Here is a 22,247-nt window from a genome sequence, read left to right as displayed (position 1 = left end):
TATTCAGCACCTGCCAAACCTGATAAAGCAATTATCATTTATTTATATTGTTGTTTATCTTTGACAAAGAAATAGTAATTTAATAAACATTTATAGCTTGAGTCTCTGTAACTTATTTTTCTAAACACACCCTCTAAAGCATTCACATCAGGCGTGTGTTTCATTAGGAAAGGTTGGGCCAGGAAGTGGAGGTTTGTATAAGTGTGTATAATACTGTTTACTTACCAAATCCTTTCATTGCCTTGTAAAGCATTTCTGCATCCTGATTGGCATCAAAGTCTGGGTAGTCTTTTACTGATCCTCGATAACGGCCTCCCTATTACAGCAAATGGTAAAAGGACAAAAACAGTATTTTAGAAAATGTTATCAAACTAAGTTTCATAGCACTTACTTTAATGGGTACATTTACTTAGCTCAAGTGAAGGATTAGAATGAAAAATACTTAGAATTTCGAATTATTTTTTTGGCTACTTCGACCATCGAATTGGCTACTTCGACCTTCGACTACGACTTGGACTTCGAATCGAACAATTCGAACTAAAAATCGTTCGACTATTTGACCATTCGATAGTCGAAGTACTGTCTCTTTAAAAAAAACTTTGACCACCTACTTCGCCACCTAAAACCTACCGAGCACCAATATTAGCCTATGGAGAAGGTCCCCATAGGCTTTCTAAGTAATTTCTGATCGAAGGAAAATCGGTCGATCGATGGATTAAAATCCTTTGATCGAATGGAAATGCGATGGGGAAGGTCCCCATAGGCTTTCTAAGTAATTTCTGATCGAAGGAAAATCGTTCGATCGATGGATTAAAATTAGTGATGGGCGAATTTGCGCGATTCGCGTCCAGCGAATAAATTCGCGAAACGCCCGCGAAAATTTGCCGAAAAAAAACGGGCGCCGGCGTCAAAAAACGGGCGCCGGCGTCGGAAAACGGGCGCCGGCGTCAAAAACGAGACGCCGTTTCGCGAATTTTTCGCCGTTTCGCGAATTTTTCGGCGAAGCGAAACGGCGAAAAATTCGCGAAACGGCGTCGGCGTCTCGTTTTTGACGCCGGCGCCCGTTTTTTCGACGCCGGCGCCCGTTTTTTGACGCCGGCGCCCGTTTTTTTTCGGCAAATTTTCGCGGGCGTTTCGCGAATGTATTCGCTGGACGCGAATCGCGCAAATTCGCCGCGAATTCGCGCCTGGCGAATAAATTCGCCCATCACTAATTAAAATCCTTTGATGGTCGAATATCGAGGGTTAATTAACCTTCGATATTTGACTCATAGTAAATGTGCCACTAAATATTCATGACTATCAGCTGTCACTATGGGGGTTATTTATCCAAATCTTAATTTTTCTGATTTTTTAATTAAAAAAAATCAGACCAAACTAGAATCTTGATAAATCGAAAACTTGATAAATAGAACAAATCGTACCTTTTTTCCTGAATCACTCAACTTTTTCGGGCTTATTACCGAAAGTCTGAATTTTTTCGGATTTTTGCCCGAGAAGCCCGGAAAGGTCGGATTTTCAGGCTAATTACAGTGCAGACCACAGAAATGTCAAAATAGGATAGGGACTTCTGCCATTGACTTATCTGCGATGGCGGATTTTTGGATTCAGGCTTTTTGCTGCTTTGTGTTTTAATAAATCTCAAAAAAAAACCTGAGTTAAAAAAACAATAAATTGAGTTTTGCCCCAAAAAGCCCAACCGTAGTTTAGTAAATAACCCCCTATGTGTGTGATACCATAATGTTTAGTCCTGAGCCCCTTGTCCCACTTTATTTGCTAGAACAGAAGTACATGGTTCACTGAGTTCTTTCAACTTTTTCACCTTCCCCTGTTTTCTGAGGGAACACAAGGCATGGAGAGAACACCGATGAACTTGACCTCTATATAAACATTCAACAAACTTTTTGTGACCCTGAAGAGGTATATGGGTATAGGGCAAAGGTGAGATAGCTCAGCATGGGAAAATTAATCTCAATCTCATAAATGTTTATTGGTTTGATCAACACATGTTTCTTTGCCTAGATCCTTCAATGATCTTTCTTCTTTCCCATGTTGATGTCCTACCAAATTAAAATACTACAACTCTCATTTATGCTGTATCTCTGTAATCAGCCTTCATGATATAGCATGACAGTATTTCTATTATTTTAAATTATGCAATTTAAAATCTTTCATTGTGCTGCCATATTTGCTTCAATTCCTGCATACTGTTGAAAAGATAGCATTGATCATAGATGTGATCTATTTGGATTTTGCCAAAGCGCCCAACAAACGACTGCTTTCTAAACTAAGGTCTGTTGGGCTTAAAGGGATACTGTCATGGGAAAAACCATTTTTTTCAAAATGATTCAGCTAATAGTGCTGCTGCAGCAGAATTCTGCACTGAAATCCATTTCTCAAAAGAGCAAACAGATTTTTTTATATTCAATTTTGAAATCTGACATGGGGCTAGACATATTGTCAATTTCCCAGCTGCCCCAAGTCATGTGACCTGTGCTCTGATAAACTTCAATCACTCTTTACTGCTGTACTGCAAGTGGGAGTGATATCTCTTCCCCCCCCCAGTAGCCAAACAAAAGAACAATGGGAAGGTAACCAGATAACAGCTCCCTAACACAAGATAACAGCTGCCTGGTAGATCTAAGAACAACACTCAATAGTAAAAACCCATGTCTCACTGAGACACATTCAGTTACATTGAAAAGGAGAAACAGCAGCCTGCCAGAAAGCATTTCTCTCCTAAAGTGCAGGCACAAGTCACATGACATGGGGCAGCTGGGAAATTGACAAAATGTCTAGCCCCATGTCAGATTTCAAAATTGAATATAAAAAAATCTGTTTGCTCTTTTGAGAAATGGATTTCAGTGCAGAATTCTGCTGGAGCAGCGCTATTAACGGATTCATTTTGAAAAAAAATTTTTTTCCCATGACAGTTTCCCTTTAATAAAGTCGTTTGCACATGGATAGGAAACTGGCTACAGGATCGGGTACAGAGGGTGGTTGTTAATGGTCCACTTTTATTTAACTTGTTCATTAATGAAATAGAGGAGGGTATTGTAAGTAATATATCAGTGTTTGGAGATGACACACAACTATCCAGCCCAATTAATTCCATCCAGGATGCGACATCCTTGCAACAGGATCAGGATAGGATACGCACAGGATACACAGTAGATAACAGATACGTTCTGAACAATACCATTGTATACTACAGAGTTTATCTGTTATAAGCAGCATATCCTGTGCCTTTTCTCCTTTTTCAGCTTTGAATGGCTGCACCCATTGCTGCACAGCAGCTTATTTATATAAACTATAGTTGTGTTTCTGAAGCAAACACACCAGTTTTACCAGTGCAGGGCAACAGGACATTATATTCTCAATCATTTAAAACCCTTTCAGTTTTTTGTGTTATTGTTCCTTTACTGTTCCCAGGAAGGCAGCCTGGAGAGTTGCTGCCTAAGAGCCTGACTTACTGCATTTGGCACGGCAGGCTGTCCAGGTCAGCAAGTGGCACTAACTGCATTGATACACTTTAAAATAGCTGTACCCCAATATAAACTCACTACAGGTACATGCTCTCATTTAAAAAAAAAAAAGCAATCAACCTCTGAACCAGTGGCGGAACTACCGGGGGAGCAGGGGGTGCGAGCGGGCCAGGGCCAGGGCCCGCACCCCCTCAGGGCCCCCCGACAAATGTGGCCAAATGCGGCCGTACGGAAGGGGGCGGGGCCCGGCTGCGCGTCACGCACCAGGATCGCCACTGCTCTGAACGCAAAAACTGGCAGAGCAAAATGTCATTTGTGACTAGCGATGGGCAAATTTATTCTCCAGGTGCAAAATTGCCGTGAATTCCCGCGTTTCGCCACCGGTGAATAAATTCACGAAACTGCAACGAAAATTGGACGCTGACGTCCGGTGTTTTTGAGCTGTCGCATTTTCGCAGACTAATGTGCGCCAGCATCCAAAAACGGACGCCAGCATCCAAAAATGGATGCCGCATGCAAAACAAGATACCGGAGGCGTTTCGCAAATTTTTAGGCATTTCATGGGAAATTAGCGAATTTTCCGGCAAAACGGGACAAATTTGCCCATCACTATTTGTGACATTTCATAATGTTCCCAATCTAATGTCCAATGATTTCAAATATGGACCCTGCTAGGAAGTCATGTCAATGAATATTATTCTGGAACATGTATTAGGCAATATTAGAAGACTTCATAAATGATATGGGGATAAAGCTAGATATATAGTTTCCTTCTAGGCCCCTCTGAGTCCCCGGCATTGCTTCGTGAGCTTATAAATATCTCATAAGTGTTGGAGTCTCAGCATGTCTTGGCCCACATCCCAACATATATTATATGCTAGTAACTGACTGTCTTTTGCTTTTTATTTTACTGTTTCTCACGTTCATTGCCGCCATCTGGACTTGCAATCTATGTGAATGAACACTACAACTAAATTCTTAAGTAACAAGAAATTAGGTGTAAGCAATATTCAGGTTTGGCTGAATATTAAGTATTCATTTTAGTTTTCATTGCAATTTTGCAATGTAGGGGAAATATATACCTGTATCTATTCTTTTAACTGAATTCTTTATGATAAAGCACAAATTAATTATTCTTTTGATTGTATCTTTACTACATCTGTCTCACCCCACCCAATTTTAAAGGAGAACTAAACCTTAAAAATGAATAAAACTAAAAATGCCATATTTTATATACTGAACTTATTGCACTAAACTAAAGTTTCAGCTTGTCAATAGCAGTAATGATCCAGCACTTCAAACTTGTCACAGGGGGTCACCATCTTGGAAAGTGTCTGTGACACTCACATGCTCAGTGGGCTCTGAGCAGCTGTTGAGAAGCTAAACTTAGGGATCGGTGCTAATTATCAAGCAGAAAATGAAGCTGATGCTACGTAGCTACGTAGCTGATTATTAAATTCTGATGCTAATTGCACTGGTTTCTGTGCTGCCATGTAGTAATTATCTGTATTAATTACTAATCAGCCTTGTGACATTTCTATTCTATTTGTACTGTATTTTGTGAGTGAGTCCCAAAGCTCAGTAAGTGACAACAGCACAGAGCATGTGCAGTGAATCAGCAGAAAAGAATATGGGGAGCTACTGGGGCATCTTTGGAGACACAGAACTTCCCTGCTAAAGGGTTGTGGTTACCCTGGTACAGAAGGCCAAAGCATATTGTACAACATTTCTAGCCTAGTTCTTTAGTTAAGCTTTCGTTCTCCTTTTATGGCAATAAGGAACCCTTTCCTCCACCAGCTACATGTGTCTGAAGAAGGAGTTTGTTGTAAGGGGTTTAACTGGGACAGATAATTCCCACAAATTTGTAAGTAGCAAAGAAATGACTAAGGCTCGAAATGAAAGCATTTTCAGTTTCACACTTTTATAAGGTTCATATACCAATAGGTAGAAGGTATGTGTACAGTTGTATATTGTTCCAAAATATGATGTTTTCATTTTACAGATGATGCAGAATTGTCAATATCCAAATAAGGCTTTATAATCAGTCCAATGGGTTTAAAACACCATTATGTAGGGACCCGTATGGTTAATTCCCCAACGGTCTGAACCACATGGTGGAAATCCCCTTTCTGTGCAGCTACAGGGTCTACCTAGAGCTTTGGGAGGGGCTGGAGAATTATGTCTAGCAGATACTGGAGGGTGTCACAAGGTTTCGCTGCTGCACCATCTTTCAATATATAGGAAATGCCATGTGCTCACAGCCATATCTGCTTTCACTTTCGCTGAGAGAGGGTGTACAGAGATTTGCTGATTTTACTTCACTGAGTATAGTGGAAAGAATCAGGCTGCGTTCTGAGGTTAAAAGGACGCTCAGGCCTAGGCTCAATGCGAGGTGATCGTCTCTACTGACACTAAGCGTATTAGACTTCTGATGATTCTTCTGATTACGACTACGGCTTGTTCCTGACTATTCTTCTGATTATCCCTGGATTTCTGTGATTGCTACTTCTGATTTCGACCTTGGCTTCTCCTGACTTCTCTGCTTGACTATACCCAATCGGCACCTGCTTCCTGATCATTTCCTGTGTATGACCCGGCCTGTTCCTGACTTCGTCTCTTCAATTGCAGATAAGTGCTGAGTCCTTATTCACAAACTGTTATTTCTGCGGGCTCACTTGGCACTCCTGCTATTCCTTAACTGGGACCGTCCTGTACCAACTTCCAGGGGGCAGCTCAGTGGGAAGTGTGGGGGAGGCTTATACCTTCAGACTCGCCTTGATACCTGACAGCCTGCCACAAGGGAGCAAGTACCTTGTTCATCGGGAAAGGTATTTGGGCAGTAGCGCTACCTGGGACCAAATGTGGTCTTTTGGGAAAAGGGACTTTGCCTGGCAGGGAGGTGCCAGGACTGGACTGTCACAGGTTCTTCAGGGTAGTGGGTCATGCTATGTAAATGCATACTTGTATTATGACTATTTACTTTGCCTTTAATCTGCACTTTCTTTATTATAAAGTTGATATTGTTATACAGCACTGTGTGTGTTGAATGTTTTCCTAATGGGGCCCCCCCGCAGGTATATTCCCGGATCCCATTAGGTGGAGGCACTGCCAAGAGAGGAACTTCCAAGTACCCTTTCACCTTGCAAAGCGGACTCAGGACCTGAGTTGGTAAGACGGTACAATCTTGGCACCAGGGGGGTCACCAAGTGGGTGTTACAATTATAAGCTGCATCTTTTTATACATTTAATTAGGATGTCATTTTACTTTTAACAGTCGTTCCATTAAAAGGGCACCTGTTGGCAAAAAACCTTTTCCCCAACCAAATGTGGGGAACCTTATTAATCACCAGACCTGTATTTATTTCTCCAGACTGTATTTCTTTCTGATGCCAATGTTCATAATGTAATTACACAAGATTTGTTTGGCTTTTGATCACAATGCACACAACAATTAGGGTAAAACCTATCTAGCTTTATCCTGTTCCTGCTAAACATACTGTATTATTTCCTGTTCCTGCTAAATATATTTTTTCTGTTCCTGCTAAACATATTATTTCCTGTTCCTGCTAAACATATTTTTTTCTGTTCCTGCTAAACATATTTTTTTCTGTTACTGCTAAACATATTTTTTTCTGTTCCTGCTAAACATATTTTTTGTAGTTCCTGCGAAACATATGTTTTTCTGTTCCTGCTCAACATATTTTTTTCTGTTCATGCTAAACATATTTTTTTATGTTCCTGCTAAACATACCATTCCCTGTTCTAGCCATCATAATTTAACTCTTACCGTGAAGGACATGATGCTTCAGAATGTAGACTCCAATACAAGAAAAACCTGTTGAAAGAGACCAGAAAAAAATGAAATAGATATAAATAATCACCATAAAAAAACTTTTTGATTATCACTGTAGACAGTGGTACAGCAACTGAGACAATTTGCAATTGGTCTTTATTTTTTCTGTATTGTTTAGTTTAGCAGCTCATCGGTTTGGGACTTTTTCAGCTATCTGGTTTCCAAGGGTTAGCAGAGACTAAAAGATAATTATTAGAGTACCTGAATAGAAAGAAAATTAATAAAAAACAACAATTAAATGTAAGTCTCTCAGAGCAAAAGTTTTTTGCTCTTGTTGGAGATGTAAAACTCATAAGAGAACACATTGTCATATATAGCTGACTTGTCCTGGGATTATTTCCTATTGGAAAGAGATGATAAATACTATTAACATAGTAACTATAAATAACTTTTAAGCTGAGAATCAAGCTTTAATTGTGTTGAATTTCCGATCCCCTGATTCTTCATCTACATCTATCTCATAACTGCCTGATCCCCTGATTCTTCATCTACATCTATCTCATAACTGCCCTGCTGTAAATTAAAGACAAGAAACTGAAACAAAGGATGATTGTCAGGAAAAGACAGGCATCACAAAGTATACTGTGACATCTGCAAGCTCAGCTACTGACTGAAGATTCTGACTCAGCTACTTTGTGCTATAGAAGTGATTTGGAAGACCTTATTCTAAAACCCAAACATGTATGCTGCACTAATGTGTGCTCTTTCAAATGTCTATATTTTAAATAAACTGAAGATAACAAAGTCCTGCCCTTGCAATCAAAGTTTTTCCTTTGTTCCTTTGCCATGAAATGTCCCAGATTCCAACCATATCCCATATATGGAATTTTATCCCTTGATGACACGTTGCTGGAAAATTCTTGTGGAGCAGCCTCCTTGGCTCAGAGTCAAAGGGCTTCCCAGAAACCTGTGTGTAGTATTTTAAGTATAAAGGGTTTTGAAGTGACTCATGTCTTTTGGAAGTGAGCCTGCATTCATAGCTGTTTAAGGATGTCTTTCATATGTACCGAAATATGGACGGTTATATAAAGCCCCTGTATATGAGCTGCCTCTTGACTGATACCTTCAGTCTCTCTGTTTCCCTTCTGTACAGCATGCTATGACAGAAAATCTTTGTGATAAGCTCCTTGGATTGTGATACACATTAGAGAAGCTGATATGATTTGAATCATTTAAATCAATAAAGCACACAATCAGCATGTAAATCACTTGTAGTTTCAGGAAGGGGCGCTACATTACCCAAACCACAGTTAATGGTGATTAAAATTTTCCGTTGTAAATGTCCATGTTCCGTCTTAATCATTCTACTCATCAAACCCCCACGACACCAGTTAACATAAATCTCCTATCTAGTACTGATCTGTAATAACTAAGCACCACTACTGCATATAGGGTTGCTTATTTTCTAACAAGGAATTTCAGACCTTAATTTATTTTCATCTTTCATCTTTTCCCCTATTAAAAACATCATCATTTTTAATGGACAGGCTGGATTAAATACTGGTTTGAAGACAATCCTAGCTTCATGTCATTATATATATATATATATATATATATATATATATATATATATATATATATATATATATATATATATATATATATATATATATATATATATATATATATATATATATATATATATAATTTGTACTACCCCTTGATATACACAGAGTAAAATATTTACCCATTAAATAAACTCTGACATTTCTATGGATACAATGCATCATAAGCCAAATCAGTTAAATATTAGTATTAGTTGAAATCCAGCAGCTGGGGGACTACTTTGCTTAGTGCTGGAGTTGCACAAACTCTGATACTATTCCATAAATACAGGAATTACCCCAATATTACTAAAGGCTAAAAAGCTGCAACCTTCATCTGGGAGCCAGTGCCGTTCTACTCAAAGGGGCACATAGGTCGAATATCGAGGGTTAATTATTATTCGACCGTCGAAGTAAAATCCTTCGACTTCGAATATCGAAGTCGAAGGATTTACCGTGTTTCCATTGTTCGAACGATTGAAGGAAAAATCGTTTGATCGAACGATTAAATCCTTCTAATCGAACGATTCGAATGATTTTAATCCATCGATCGAACAATATTCCTTCGATCAAAAAAAGCTAGGAAAGCCTATGGGGACCTTCCCCGTAGGCTAACACTGGTGCTCGGTAGGTTTTAGGTGGCAAAGTTGGTGGTCGAAGTTTTTTTTAAAGAGACAGTACTTCGACTATCGAATGTTCGAATAGTCGAACGATTTTAAGTTCGAATCGTTCGATTCGAATTCGTAGTCGAAGATCGAAGTAGCCAATTCGATGGTCAAAGTAGCCAAAAAAATACTTTGAAATTCGAAGTATTTTTTATTCTAATCCTTCACTCGAGCTAAGTAAATGTGCCCCAAAGTGTCAGAAAAGGTCAACATTCACATACACTGTCAATCTAAAAGCGTACTCCAGAGATAAGTAATACAGGTATGGAACCTGTTATGCAGAATGCTGGGGACCTGTTTTTTTCTGTAATTTGGATCATCATACCTTAAGTCTACTAGAAAATCATGTAAACATTAGATAAACCCAATAAGCCGATATTGCCTCCAATGTAGATTAAAGGGGTGGTTCGCCTTTGAATTAACTTTTAGTATGTTATAGAATGGCCAATTCTAAGTAACTTTTCAATTGGTTTACATTATTTATTTCTTATAGTTTTTTCATAATTTGTCTTTTTCTTCTGACTTTTTTCCAGCTCTGAAATGGGGGTCACTGACCCCATCCAAAAACAAATGCTCTGAAATGTATAATTAATGTTACTTTAAATTACTTCTCATTCTATTCAGACCCTCCCCTATTTATATGCCAGTCTCTTATTAAAATCAATGCATGATTGCTTGCAGGCCCGGATTTGAGGCAAGGCCACATAGGCCCGGGCCTAGGGCGGCGCAATTTCAGGGGCGGCCCAGCCGCATCAGTAACTAGCACTGGAGACTCATGTCAGTCTCCAGTGCTGTTCCCAAGTGTTAAGATGTGCGCATACGCGCGCACACACTGAGGGGGAAGAGGACGGCAACTGGAAGGGGAGGGACATCGCTGGACAGGCGGAAGTGGAGGCGACAGTGCTGGACAGGGGGAAGCAAGGGGACGGCACAGTGCTGTTCCAGAGTGTTAAGCTATGCGTATGCGCACGCACAGAAAGCGGAAGGCCCTGGAAGGCAAGGGGACATCGCTGGACAGGGGGAAACCGGAAGTGGAGGTAACAGTGCTGGACAGGGGAAGCGAAGGGGACGGCACCTGCAGGGGAGCGGGGGCGATGAGTTTGTTAATCCGGGCCTGATTGCTAGGGTAATTTGGAACATAGCAACCAGATTGCCAAAATTGCAAAATGGAGAGCTGCAATAACTGAAAAAAACACAAATAATAAAAACTGAAACCAACTGCAAATTGTCTCAGAATATCACTCTCTACATCAGTGATCCCCAACCAGTGGATGGAGAGCAACATGTTGCTCACCAACCCTTTGGATGTTGCTCCCAATGTCCTCAGAGCAGGTGCTTATTTTTTAATTCCTGGTTTAGGGGCAAGTTTTGGTTGCACAGAAACCAGGTGTGTAGTCAAGTGGAGCTTCCTGTAGGCTCCTAGTCCACATAGGGGCTACCAATAGTCAATCATGGCCCATAACTGGCACCCCAAGAACTTTTTACATGCGTGTGTTGCTCTCCAACTGTTTTTTACATTCAAATGTGGATAATAGGTAAAAAAGGTTGGAGATCCCTGTTCTACATCATACTAAAAGTTATCTCAAAGGTTAACAACCCCTTTCATTATATCTTAGTTTGGATCAAATACAAGGTACTGTTTTATTATTACAGAGAAAAAGGAAATTTGGATTAATTGTATAAAATAGAACACAGCCTTTCCTTAATTTGAAGCTTTCTGGATAACAGATTTCTGGATAACAGATCCCACATCTGTACAGAAATTAGAGGGGATAAAGTAACCAGCACTCACTCAGTCCCTTGGAAAAAATAAAAAAAACTTCCTCTCTACACGGTTACTTTGAATTGAACGCTATATCTCCCAGTATGTCATTGATATAATATCTGCCTGTCTATTTGCCTGTGTCTGTCAGTCCTGTAAGTATTCTAGGAAGTAGCACACAATCTGTCCAGCGTTGCTGATGCCCATTCACACACCCCTCTGCAGTGTCTCACTCTTCACTCCCACCAGGGACAAACAGATGTCCTGTAGCACCAGCACTGATATGCCATAACAGCTGAGAATGTAAGTCAAACACACATATAAATAGAAAAAGCCAAATTAAATATTTATGTCTTCCATTGTGCAGGCAGATCGTTCCTTCCACACCCCCCTAAAAACAGACTGGCGTGTAGCTATCCTGCTGACTGGTTCCCATACTGTTACCATACCTTCATTTATTGCTAACCAATGTGCTGTAACCCATTCAGTGCCAGCTGCGGAAGCCACAACTGGTGCCAAGTGTTGTTCCCATGGTGCAATATGGAATACACAAAAAGCCAACCCTGTAGATTAGATCTAGTGCTGGTTAAATAATTTTAAAATATGAATAAATTTTTTCATATACAATTTTAAAGAGATAATTCAATAAAACTATTATACAGGTACAGTATAGGATCCATTATCCGGAAATTCATTATCCAGAAACCTCCAAATTGTGGGAAGGTTGTCTCCCATGGAGTACCTTGGACATGATCCCAAATAAAATATATCTAATCCTTATTGGTGGGAAAACAATCCTACTGGGTTTATTTAATATTTACATAGACTCAAGGTATAAAGTGCCAAATTAGGGAGATTAAAAGGGGCATTGATTCACGGGAGGAGGGGGTCATTCTTCCACTGTATAGAGCACTGGTAAGGCCCCATCTAGAATATGACGTACAGTTTTGGTCTCCATCACTCAAACAGGACATTATTGAATTAGAGAGGCTACAGAGAAGGGCAACTAAGCTGGTGAAAGGTATGGAAAATCTTAGCTATGAGGAAAGACTGGACAAGTTGGGGATGTTCACACTGGAGAAGAGGCGCTTAAGGTGTGATATGATAACTATAAATAAATATATAAGGGGATCATATAATAATCTCTCCAGGGTCGGACTGGACATGGGGGGGCCCACCAAGTAACTATACTCCGGGCCCCCCTGTGTGCATGCGCGATCATCTGGGCAAACACAGCATGTGTGTACAAACGCCGGTGCGCATGCATGAATGCCTACACGCATGCTGGTGAGGGACATGAGGGCCTGGGGCCACTGGGTTTATTCCCGGCTTCCCGCCGGACCAATCGGACGCTGAATCTCTCTAATGCTTTATTTACCAGTAGGTCTTTCCAGCTGACATAAGGTCACCCATTCCGATTAGAAGAAAAGAGGTTCCACCTAAATATTCAGAAGGGGTTTTTTTTACAGTGAGAGCTCTGAAGATGTGGAATTCTCTCCCTGAATCAGTGGTACTGGCTGATACATTAGATAGCTTTAAGAAGGGGTTGGATGGTGTTTAGCAAGTGAGGGAATACAGGGTTATGGAAGATAGCTCATAGTACAAGTTGATCCAGGGACTAGTCTGATTTTTATGCCCTCTGAGGCAAATTGGAGAGGCTTCAAAAGTTTTTTTTTGCCTTCCTCTGGATCAACTAGCAGTTAGGCAGGTTAAAAAAAGTTAAAAGGTTGAACTTGATGGACGTGTGTCTTTTTTCAACCTAACTTACTATGTTACTATGTTACCCCCTACCTTATCCGGGAAACCCCAAGTCCTAAGCATTCTGGAAAACAGATCCCATATTAGATGTATTATTAAAGTGGAAATCATGATGCAATTTGCAATTGGTCTTATTCATTGATCTATCTTTGTACGTTCTGTAAACCTGAGTGTAATATTTCAACAATTTTGTTGCTAAGGTCACTAATTCTGGCAACCTCACACTGATGTAACAGTCATAATAGGTGAGTATGAATAGGTAACAGGCCTGATAAAACAGCTTGTTAATAAAATAGTATAAAAAATATACACAGATAATCATAGATCATGGTAATTTAAAATAAATGTTGACGGTGTACTCCCAAATAGTATAGTAAAAGTCCCTATGTTATTCCAGTAACTACCAGTCATACAGATATCTTTTCTTGTTGAAGTTGCTCTCCAGCAATCAGGATATTGAAAACATTGCAGTTGACTTTAGTGCAATGTGGGAAATTATACTAGCCTGCTTAAAGTAGAGAAAGGGAATATAAAGTGGTATGGGTGGGTACAAACGAGGCAGTGGAGAAAGGGAATTTAAAGAGCAAATGAGGAACAACTATGAGTAAGCAGTTTGGAAAGTTCAACATTACAGAATGGCAATTGGCACCATCCGTGGGAACACTTGGACATGTCTCATTTTAAAGTGAATGAAACCTAAAATTAGAACTTTATTTTCTTACATTGAGCAAAATACATTCATTGAATTTTTTTCTGGTTTTAAAGCTATTTGTATAGCTTGAAATTGGTGCATCTTCTCCTGCTATTCTCTGTACTGCTGGTTCTGACTGTGGAAACAACGTAACAGAAGTCAAGACTTCAACTGCCTTTTCAAAGCTATGTTAATAAGCTAGCTTCTGCTGTTTCAATAATCACAACCAGAAATGCATACAACAGCAAGGGATTGCTCTCAATAGCAATTATATATACAAACTGCATTAAAATTGTGTAATGAATGTTAAGTTGCTTATGACACATTCTTTTCACTAGAAATTATTTTACTTTCAGCTCAAATAGCCTAGTCTAGGCTTTAAGATGAGTTATTATAGTCAACATTTATCAGGTAAGCTCTTCTTACAGTTTTAATATGATTTAGACAATGTTATTCTAAGGCAGTCTATATTTTGGATTGGGTTTAGAATATTTTCTGGAAAATTACCTCCTTTTCTCTCTCTCTCTATCTTTACTTACCCTAACCCTAACCTTTACTATTAATAACATTGACATCTAGTATCATATGTACAGACTGGACCATATGGCAAAACTATTCTTGGATTGTTTGTGATATTTTTTCTGCAGTTCTGTGGTTTGGAATGTAACGTTTTATCTGGTTGCTATGGTCCCACTTTCCCTAACAACCAGGCTGTGCTTTGAATGACAGCTTGGTAAAAGGAGAAGGAAAGGCTCGCAGCACTTGGGGGTGCCAAATGTTAGGCATCCCCTAGTGATTGTATTGACTTATCTGAAACCCCTGGGCCTGTGCTCCTATCAGAAGAAAATACATATAGATAAGATTCTTTATTTGTCACATGCATAGTTATACAAGTACAACATACAGTGAAATGCATCCTGATCCACTTTTTTAGACTGTTAAAAGTTAAAACATACTAGTTAAATACTACAAGTAAGTACAAAAAATTTTTTACATAAACATTTTTTTGAAAATTAAGTATAGCAACAGAGCATATGTAGTACAAGATGAACCATGTTATCAGGGTCAGACAGGGGTGCCGTGCATGAAGGCACATATGCGCACACCGCGCCCCTCAGCGTGCAGCGCCGCTGAAGGTTTATTTATTTTTTTAAAACCTGGGGGGTCTGGTCCGAAGGGGGCCCATGAGGGTCGGGGCCCACCGGGTTTTTTCCCAGTGTCCCACCGGGCCAGTCCGACACTGCATGTTATTTACATAAGTGACAGTGAAGATTGTATAGAAATATAAAATATAAAAACAGCAGTGCAGTACAGTACACCAAGTAACAGTACACAAGATTAAAGTGTATGTGGATTGTATAGTACTATATTGTGGTGACGTAATGTGGTGTCACATGGTGACAGTGAGTGAAGATTATATAAAAAGTATAAAAATACAAAAGAAACAGCAGTGCAATACTGTATTCTGTATACTGTATATTCATTTTGGGGGTATAGTATACCTTTAACTAAAAATTCGGCTATTTTGTTCAATTGTGCATGCGTTTGCCCCGAGGAAATTTGAAGACAGAAGAAGTGGATTGCTCCGTGGTGCTCACTGGTATAACCCGGGTGGGTGCAGTTTTCTGCTGATAGGAGCACCTGCCCAGGGTTTCAGGTAAGTAACTACAATCACTTGAGGGTGCCAAGCATTTGAGGGTGCCAAGCATTTGGCACCCCCAAGTGCTGCAAGCCTTTTCTTCTCCTTTAAGGAGACATAAAAGGAAAGCCATAATTCCAAAAACCTACAAGAAAGAGAAGCCAAATTTCTACATTCTTCAGAATGTCAGTGTCTATACAAATCTCCTAACTGTCCCTTTTTCAGAGGGACAGTCCCTCTTTTGACAGCTCAACCTGCAGTCCCTCATTTATACTGGAAAGTCCCTCTTTTCTCTGCACTGAACAGCCAGAAAAAGAAACAAAGTTTCTCACTTAATTGACTTTTAGCAGAGAGCCCAGAACACCTAACAGGTGCAAATCATATACTCTGTAACAATTTTGAGACAAAAAAACAGTTTAGATAAGGAGAAATATTTTCAAACTTTTAAAACCTGCCAAATTTTGTAAAATTAACATGGTAATTATGGGGTGTGGCCACAGAAAGGGGTGTGGTCAAAAAATTCCCTGTTCTACGTGCGGAAAAATTTTTTGTCCCTCTTTTTACGTCCAAAATGTTGGGAGGTATGATCTATATAATACAGGTATTAGATCTGTTATTTGGAATTCTTGGCACCTGTGGTTTCCTGATAAGGAATTTTCTATAATTTGGATCACCATACTTAAAGTCTGTTAAAACAAATTTCACACAGGAAATAGTCATAGTATTGATTGACAGCCAGCACTCTTTTCTCCCCAGTTTCACGTTATTCTATTTTAATCTTAGTTTAGTATTCCCTCACTTGCCCTTTATTTTATCCACATTTCACTATTTCCCTTTACTAGCCTGTCTTGTTACCTGCAGTTCTATTGCCTTTTCCCACCCCTGCTCCCTGAAAACAGTCCTACCAGCTGTGGTGCGGCTAGTGAATCGTTGGTGCTCAGAAGAGCTGCAGGCCAAAAGTCAGTCCGTTAAATAAACAAGCCTGCTCCTGCTACATAAATGAGAATAAATTTGCTGATAGTTTCAATTAGCTCCTGTAGCTGCATCTGTCATGCTGTCCTGCCTGCTACATGTTTTTAAATGCAGAGCTGAGTTATGTGGTTTTGCATTCAGCAAAGCATGGGATAAAACCAGGCACCTGCCACCCTATCACTGCGGCATAGACAGGCGCTTCCGGCCATGACAGAGAAAAAGGAAATCATTTTTAAATATTAGATTTATTTGCCTTAAATGTTCTCTGCCCTTCCTGTAATTCAAAGCTTTCTGCATAACGGGTTTCCAGATAAAGATTTATATACCTCTAGTAAAAATTTATTTTAACAAGAACAAACCTAAACTGACATCACTTATATCAAATTACCGTTGTGCTGGCACAATAGATTCTGTGCTTCTTGGGTTCCCCTTTATGTTATGCTGCACCATAGATGTACTGGCAAAATGTTGCATGGCAAGATTAAAAGACCCCAGTATTTAAAAGGTGAAGCCTCAAGGAAGTCTTATTTGGTATACCCAGTTCCCATTGACATACTGTATATATAGTAATTATTTCTCAAGGTTCCTTCTTCAGATCCCTGATGGCTCATTAATTATTGAGTATAGCCAAATTACTATTACTAACACATGAATATAACGACACCCTTGGTTTCTGCTTGATAAATGAAGACCATATGGCAAGTAAATAAAGATGAAAAATGTGGACGATGTATGAGAACTGTGTTATGCGATTATGATGTTGTATAGTCTTAGGAAATGTGAGACAAAAAGGATATGATAAATTTTTGTATGATATTTTTGTAATAAATGTTTAAGTGAATGTATTATAATATGTACATTGGAGCTATCACTTCCCCCTTTTTATTATTTGAAAAATCTCAGAAATAAAGAATTAACAACAAAAAAAAAATCCCCTGGTGCATGAGGAAGCTGCAGAGCATGGGATTTCAGAACTGCAGACTCATGCACAGGACACACATTAAGCAATGAAAGAGGCAGTGAAATGCTATTTTTAAACCATTGGTGTGGGAAATATCTTCAGGCACTTTATAATCTGTTTCTGTGTACTTCATTAAAGTACATCACCAAGAAAAAGCAAAATATCCCAGTCCTGGCACCCTGCACACTGGAAAAGTAGGAAATCCCCACTGCTTTCTTTGTCACCATTATATAATGTTGTTATTATTAACAGTGACCAATAAAAGTGGTAAAGAGGGTCCTGAGACTCCACCATGGAGTCTTTCAGCTTTTTCAGTTATATTAACCATGAACAACTGATTTTTAATAGCACATACAACACTGAACTTGGACAATAATACTTCAGTACCGGTGGGAAGGTGACAAAGGCCTGGGCCAAGAATGGCATCATTATAGGGGTGGCATTTGTTTGCATTCCTACTGACACCCTGAGCAGTGGTGTAACTAGTTGTTACTGGGACCCACAGCATAATATTAATAATAATTTAGGGCCCCCAACGTTTCCAGAGATTGCCTGTTTTATTAATAAATATTGAAATTTATTTGGACCTCATGGGGCCCCCTATGCCTCCTGGGCCCCCCCCCCTGCAGCCGCAGGGTCTGCTTCCTTTATAGTTACGCCCCTGACCCTGAGCACTGGAGACTGGGCATGTAGGAGAGTTTGAATCTCTTGCACCCAGAGCTCAGTTGTCAGCAGGAGCAAATGAATGAGTAAACGCATTTGAATGATAGTAGATAAACATGGTAGAGAAAGTATGTTGTAATTTACAGGTATGAACATTTTGCTTTTACTAATTACTATTTAGATAATACCTAATAATACAGATTCATTGTTGATGTTTTTTTAAATTCACTTTGACACGATTGATCACAGTGGAACCAACTGGGGCAATTAACTGTATCTAATAAATTCCTTAGGTTCCTTGTGGTTCTATGAGATTGGACTAGAGTGATAGAAGAATTTGCAACATGTAACGAACTTTGTTCTAGACATTCCCATCCATATTCAACTCTGCAGTATTTTGAGAAAATCACCTGTGTATGACATATAGGATCTGATTTTATTGCAAGGGGTCTTTTCTTATATTATATTATAAATCAGAAGTGTTCCGTTACTTGAAAACTACATGCAGTTCTCAAACAGATAATTTGTATTAAATGCACTTTTTGTTGCAAACACAATTCATTATTTTTGGTTCATCTTTAGTTTCCAAACAGATTTCCACTCAGTGACAAATGTTCTTCTTTAGTGTCGGACTGGGATGCCAGGAGCCCACCAGAAAAACCTAGTCCATGGACCCACTCTCCAAACTATTTCTCCTCTTCCTCAGCTGACTCATCCTCTATTTATTTTTTTTCTATTCTATTATTTATTATTCTATTTAGCCTCTCTGTTCTCATACAGAAGTAGGTAATGACCATGAAACAGACCAAATGGTTAGAAGTAGGAGGGCCCACTGACACTTGGGCCCACAGGGAGTTTTCGCGGTATCCCTGTGGGCCAGTCCGACACTGTTCTTCTTCATGTGCTATTAATAAGATGTCAGCTCTAACCTTTTTTCGAGGAAACCAATATTGTGCACACAGCTTTCATTCTGCGGCTAAGTCTTAGTAGGCACAGAATAAGTCCACTGGGAAATTCTCTTAACTGGGAGGATAATCCCCACTGGCCTGATGGTTCAACATGCCTCATCATTTTGCCTAATCAATTCTACTGAAGTGACACAAATCAGATTACTATACTAGCAATGGAACAAAATACATTATGTGGCTTCTTAGCATATTAATTTTACTGGCTATGTGTGTTTGTGTGCATGGGATAAAGAGAATTAACCACTGGACCCCTTGTATGATTATACACTTGTGTTGTGTTCTATTCAATACGGAAATGTAAGTAGAGGTTGTGGGGTTAAATAAATAAATATACTTCTTTAATTGAGCTTGACCTCAAGCATTACAGCCTGTGTCAATCACTCACTCCATAATTATTATTATCGTCAGCATTTTAAGTAATTATTATAAGTAGTCATTATTAGAGTACAGGTATATGATCCTTTAGCCGGAAACCTGTTATCCAGAAAGCTCTGAGTTATGGAAAGGTCATCTCTCATAGACTCCATTTTAACCAAATAGTTTAAGTTTTTTTTAATGATTTCCTTGTTTTCTGTAATAACAAAACAGTGCTTTGTACTTGATCCCAACTAAGATATTAGAATTTTTCTTAAACTATGGTGAATCAAATTACATAAATACCCCTTATCCAGAAAACTCCAGGTGCCAAGCACTCTGAAAAACAGGTCCCATTCCCATAGTTATATTATCAATAGTTTATTAGTAGCAGTAGCCGCAGTATTTATAAAGTGCCAACATATTCCACAGGTGTATACATCAAACTTACAGATAATATACAAACACTAACCAAAAGGCAAGAGTTTCAAATTTAACTTTATTATTATGCTTTATTTATATATAAGCTCAGGCATCATTCACATCATTGAATTAGAATCCAAGGAGGTTTGCTTCGTATATATATCGTGTGTATATATATATATATATATATATATATATATATATATATATATATATATATATATATATATATATATATATATATATCTGCACAGGTTGAGCATGGTTCTTGCACGAGTAGGAAGCAAAAACCTTGTGCAACCTGTGCCGTAGTCCTATTCAGCTGATGCTACTAATTTTATTATTTCCCCCCTGTGCCAGTGACACTTCAGCTACCCATCAGGCACTAAAAAAAGTGGGAAGGGCAGTTGGCGCATGTTTCAATGCGTATCCAAGCCCTGTGGCTTATTTCTTCCTCTATAGACAAAAAAGCAGTTCAAAGGGGATTACCATATAAATAAAGAACTAAAATAGTGCATTTTGCCCTTTATTAAGTAAACAGGGAGAAAATGGTTACCTATTCTCAAGTATTTGTATATGATATCTAAGTCCACTATGCAGAATTCCAGATGAAATCCGGCAGGTCAGAGGATGTTTAAATTAGACCAGGCTCTACATTCCTTTGGTGCCACACCCAAGGGTCCACACATCAGCTTAATCATGGCATCCCATCAAAGCAAGGAAATAGATTGAGCACCAATATCTGTTTTCATGACTCATTTTCTTAAAGGAGAAGGAAATATGTTTTCACTCGGGGGTGCCAAAATTGACCAAGTTATTGTATGTACTTACTTGACACCCCGGCCAATGCTCTTTCTGTGGTGCTCGCTGGAATAACCCTGGGCCATTGCAGTTTTTTGTTGATAGGAGCACCGGCCCGGGGTGTCAGATAAGTAAATAGAATCACTTGAGGGTGCCTAACTTTTGGCACCCCTAAGTATAAAATGCCTTTCCTTCTCCTTTAAGCATCCTTCTCAAATATATTGTATATCTCAATGTGCCTGTTTCCTTTCACCAGATCTAATGCCACATCCTTTTCCTTTTCTGATTGCACAAAAAGCCATTTTTTTCAGGACAACCTATACAGGAAGATGCTGAGGGACAGATACATGTAAAAAAATCTGAAAATGTCAACTACATTAAAGTAAGAGGGGAAATTTAGAAGTTGGAAGGGAATTGTGTGCTCTCAGTGGATCAGAGCCAGTATGATGGCATTGTTTCTCTACACCAGAATCTCATGCCTGCATTGACCATATGTAGGCACCGAGACACACCCTGCCGGCATCACAGTTGTCCAGCATGTCTATGACACCCAACTAGCTAGCGGTCTATGAAATCAGTTAGAAAGAACATATGTCAGACCACAATAGAGGCCACAACCTTCCCTTTTAAACTTACTTAAAATAGAGAAATTCAACATCATCAAGGAAAACGACAAAGCCACAAACTACAAAATATACTGAGAGTAAGTTCATATGTGCCAATCTCTGAAATCTATCCTTTATATATTTGGTTTTAGGAATTGTCAGTTATGTTTCTTACTTTTCTCAGCTTTTAAATCATATCCTGATTATACTTTTCATTTGTCAATCTATAAGTATTGTCTGGCGCAGAGGAAAAGGTCACGAGCAACGGATTAGAATTTGCATCAAACCCACTAAGCCTTGGGCTGTGTGCCAATGGTAATGCCCAGGAATAAGCACTAGTACATGATCTAAAAACTTACTTTTTTGTGAGGTGGCAGGCAGGGCTGGCGCAGGGAGTGATCTGAAGGAGAGCTTGTTAGATTCCTTATACAGGCAGCTTGTCGCAGCTCTGTGAGACGAAGAGAAGGAGAGACTGCCCTCCTACTCCACAGCAGCTGCTCCACCACAGCAGCTGCTCCACCACCAGCCTTGGTGATGTCACAAGGCTGCAGCCCAGTCTGCAGAAATGAAATGAAGGGGGTGGGGGCCGGGACAGAACTGTGTGTTGTGCCAAGGTAACCCACACAAAGACTTGTCTGAGAGAGGAACGCAATATACATATTTTATATACAGTATACACATTAGCTTTCCCCCACTTCATTTGAAAACGTATTAAAGTATTTACCTAGACGCCACAATCTAAGTTTTTGCTCAAAAATGGGGGAATAAAAAGTCGCAAAGAGAAAAACAATTTGCATAAATAAGAATATTCTTCCATAACTATAATTGCATTTTGAATTTTAAAGGAGAAGGAAAGGCGCTCTTTACTTGGGGGTGCCAAAAGTTAGGCACCCCCAAGTGATTGTGTATACTCTCCTTACCAGGGCCGGAACTAGGGGTAGGCAGAGTAGGCACGTGCTTAGGGCGCTGGGAGGGCACCAGGCACGTACCTTCTCTGTTGCCTACCCCAAGTCCGGCTCCCTTCTCTTCTCGACTAGGAATTTTTTCGCGCTTCTCAGCGCTTGTGCGCGAGCTTGAATTTGCGCATGCGCACGCGAGCTTGA

At 39.5% G+C, this 22,247-nt stretch overlaps 1 protein-coding gene across 1 annotated transcript in view; it reads right to left on the bottom strand.

Annotated features, from left to right (window-relative positions):
- anxa6.S (annexin A6 S homeolog) overlaps window positions 1-21,658 on the bottom strand; it is a 51,072-nt gene extending 29,414 nt beyond the window's left edge. Inside the window, exons 1-3 of the mRNA XM_018254943.2 lie at window positions 21,504-21,658; window positions 7,273-7,320; window positions 226-316 (exon numbers count right to left, since the gene is read on the bottom strand). Of these exons, the coding sequence (XP_018110432.1) occupies window positions 226-316; window positions 7,273-7,284 (103 nt within the window). The 5' untranslated portion in view covers window positions 7,285-7,320; window positions 21,504-21,658. The remainder of the gene's footprint in view (window positions 1-225; window positions 317-7,272; window positions 7,321-21,503) is intronic.
- Between the last annotated feature and the right edge of the window lie 589 nt (window positions 21,659-22,247).

Source organism: Xenopus laevis, chromosome 3S (genome assembly GCF_017654675.1).
Source record: "Xenopus laevis strain J_2021 chromosome 3S, Xenopus_laevis_v10.1, whole genome shotgun sequence".
NCBI lineage: Eukaryota > Metazoa > Chordata > Amphibia > Anura > Pipidae > Xenopus > Xenopus laevis.
Note: the sequence above shows the minus strand (reverse complement) of the source record. Positions and strands in the feature narration are given on the sequence as shown.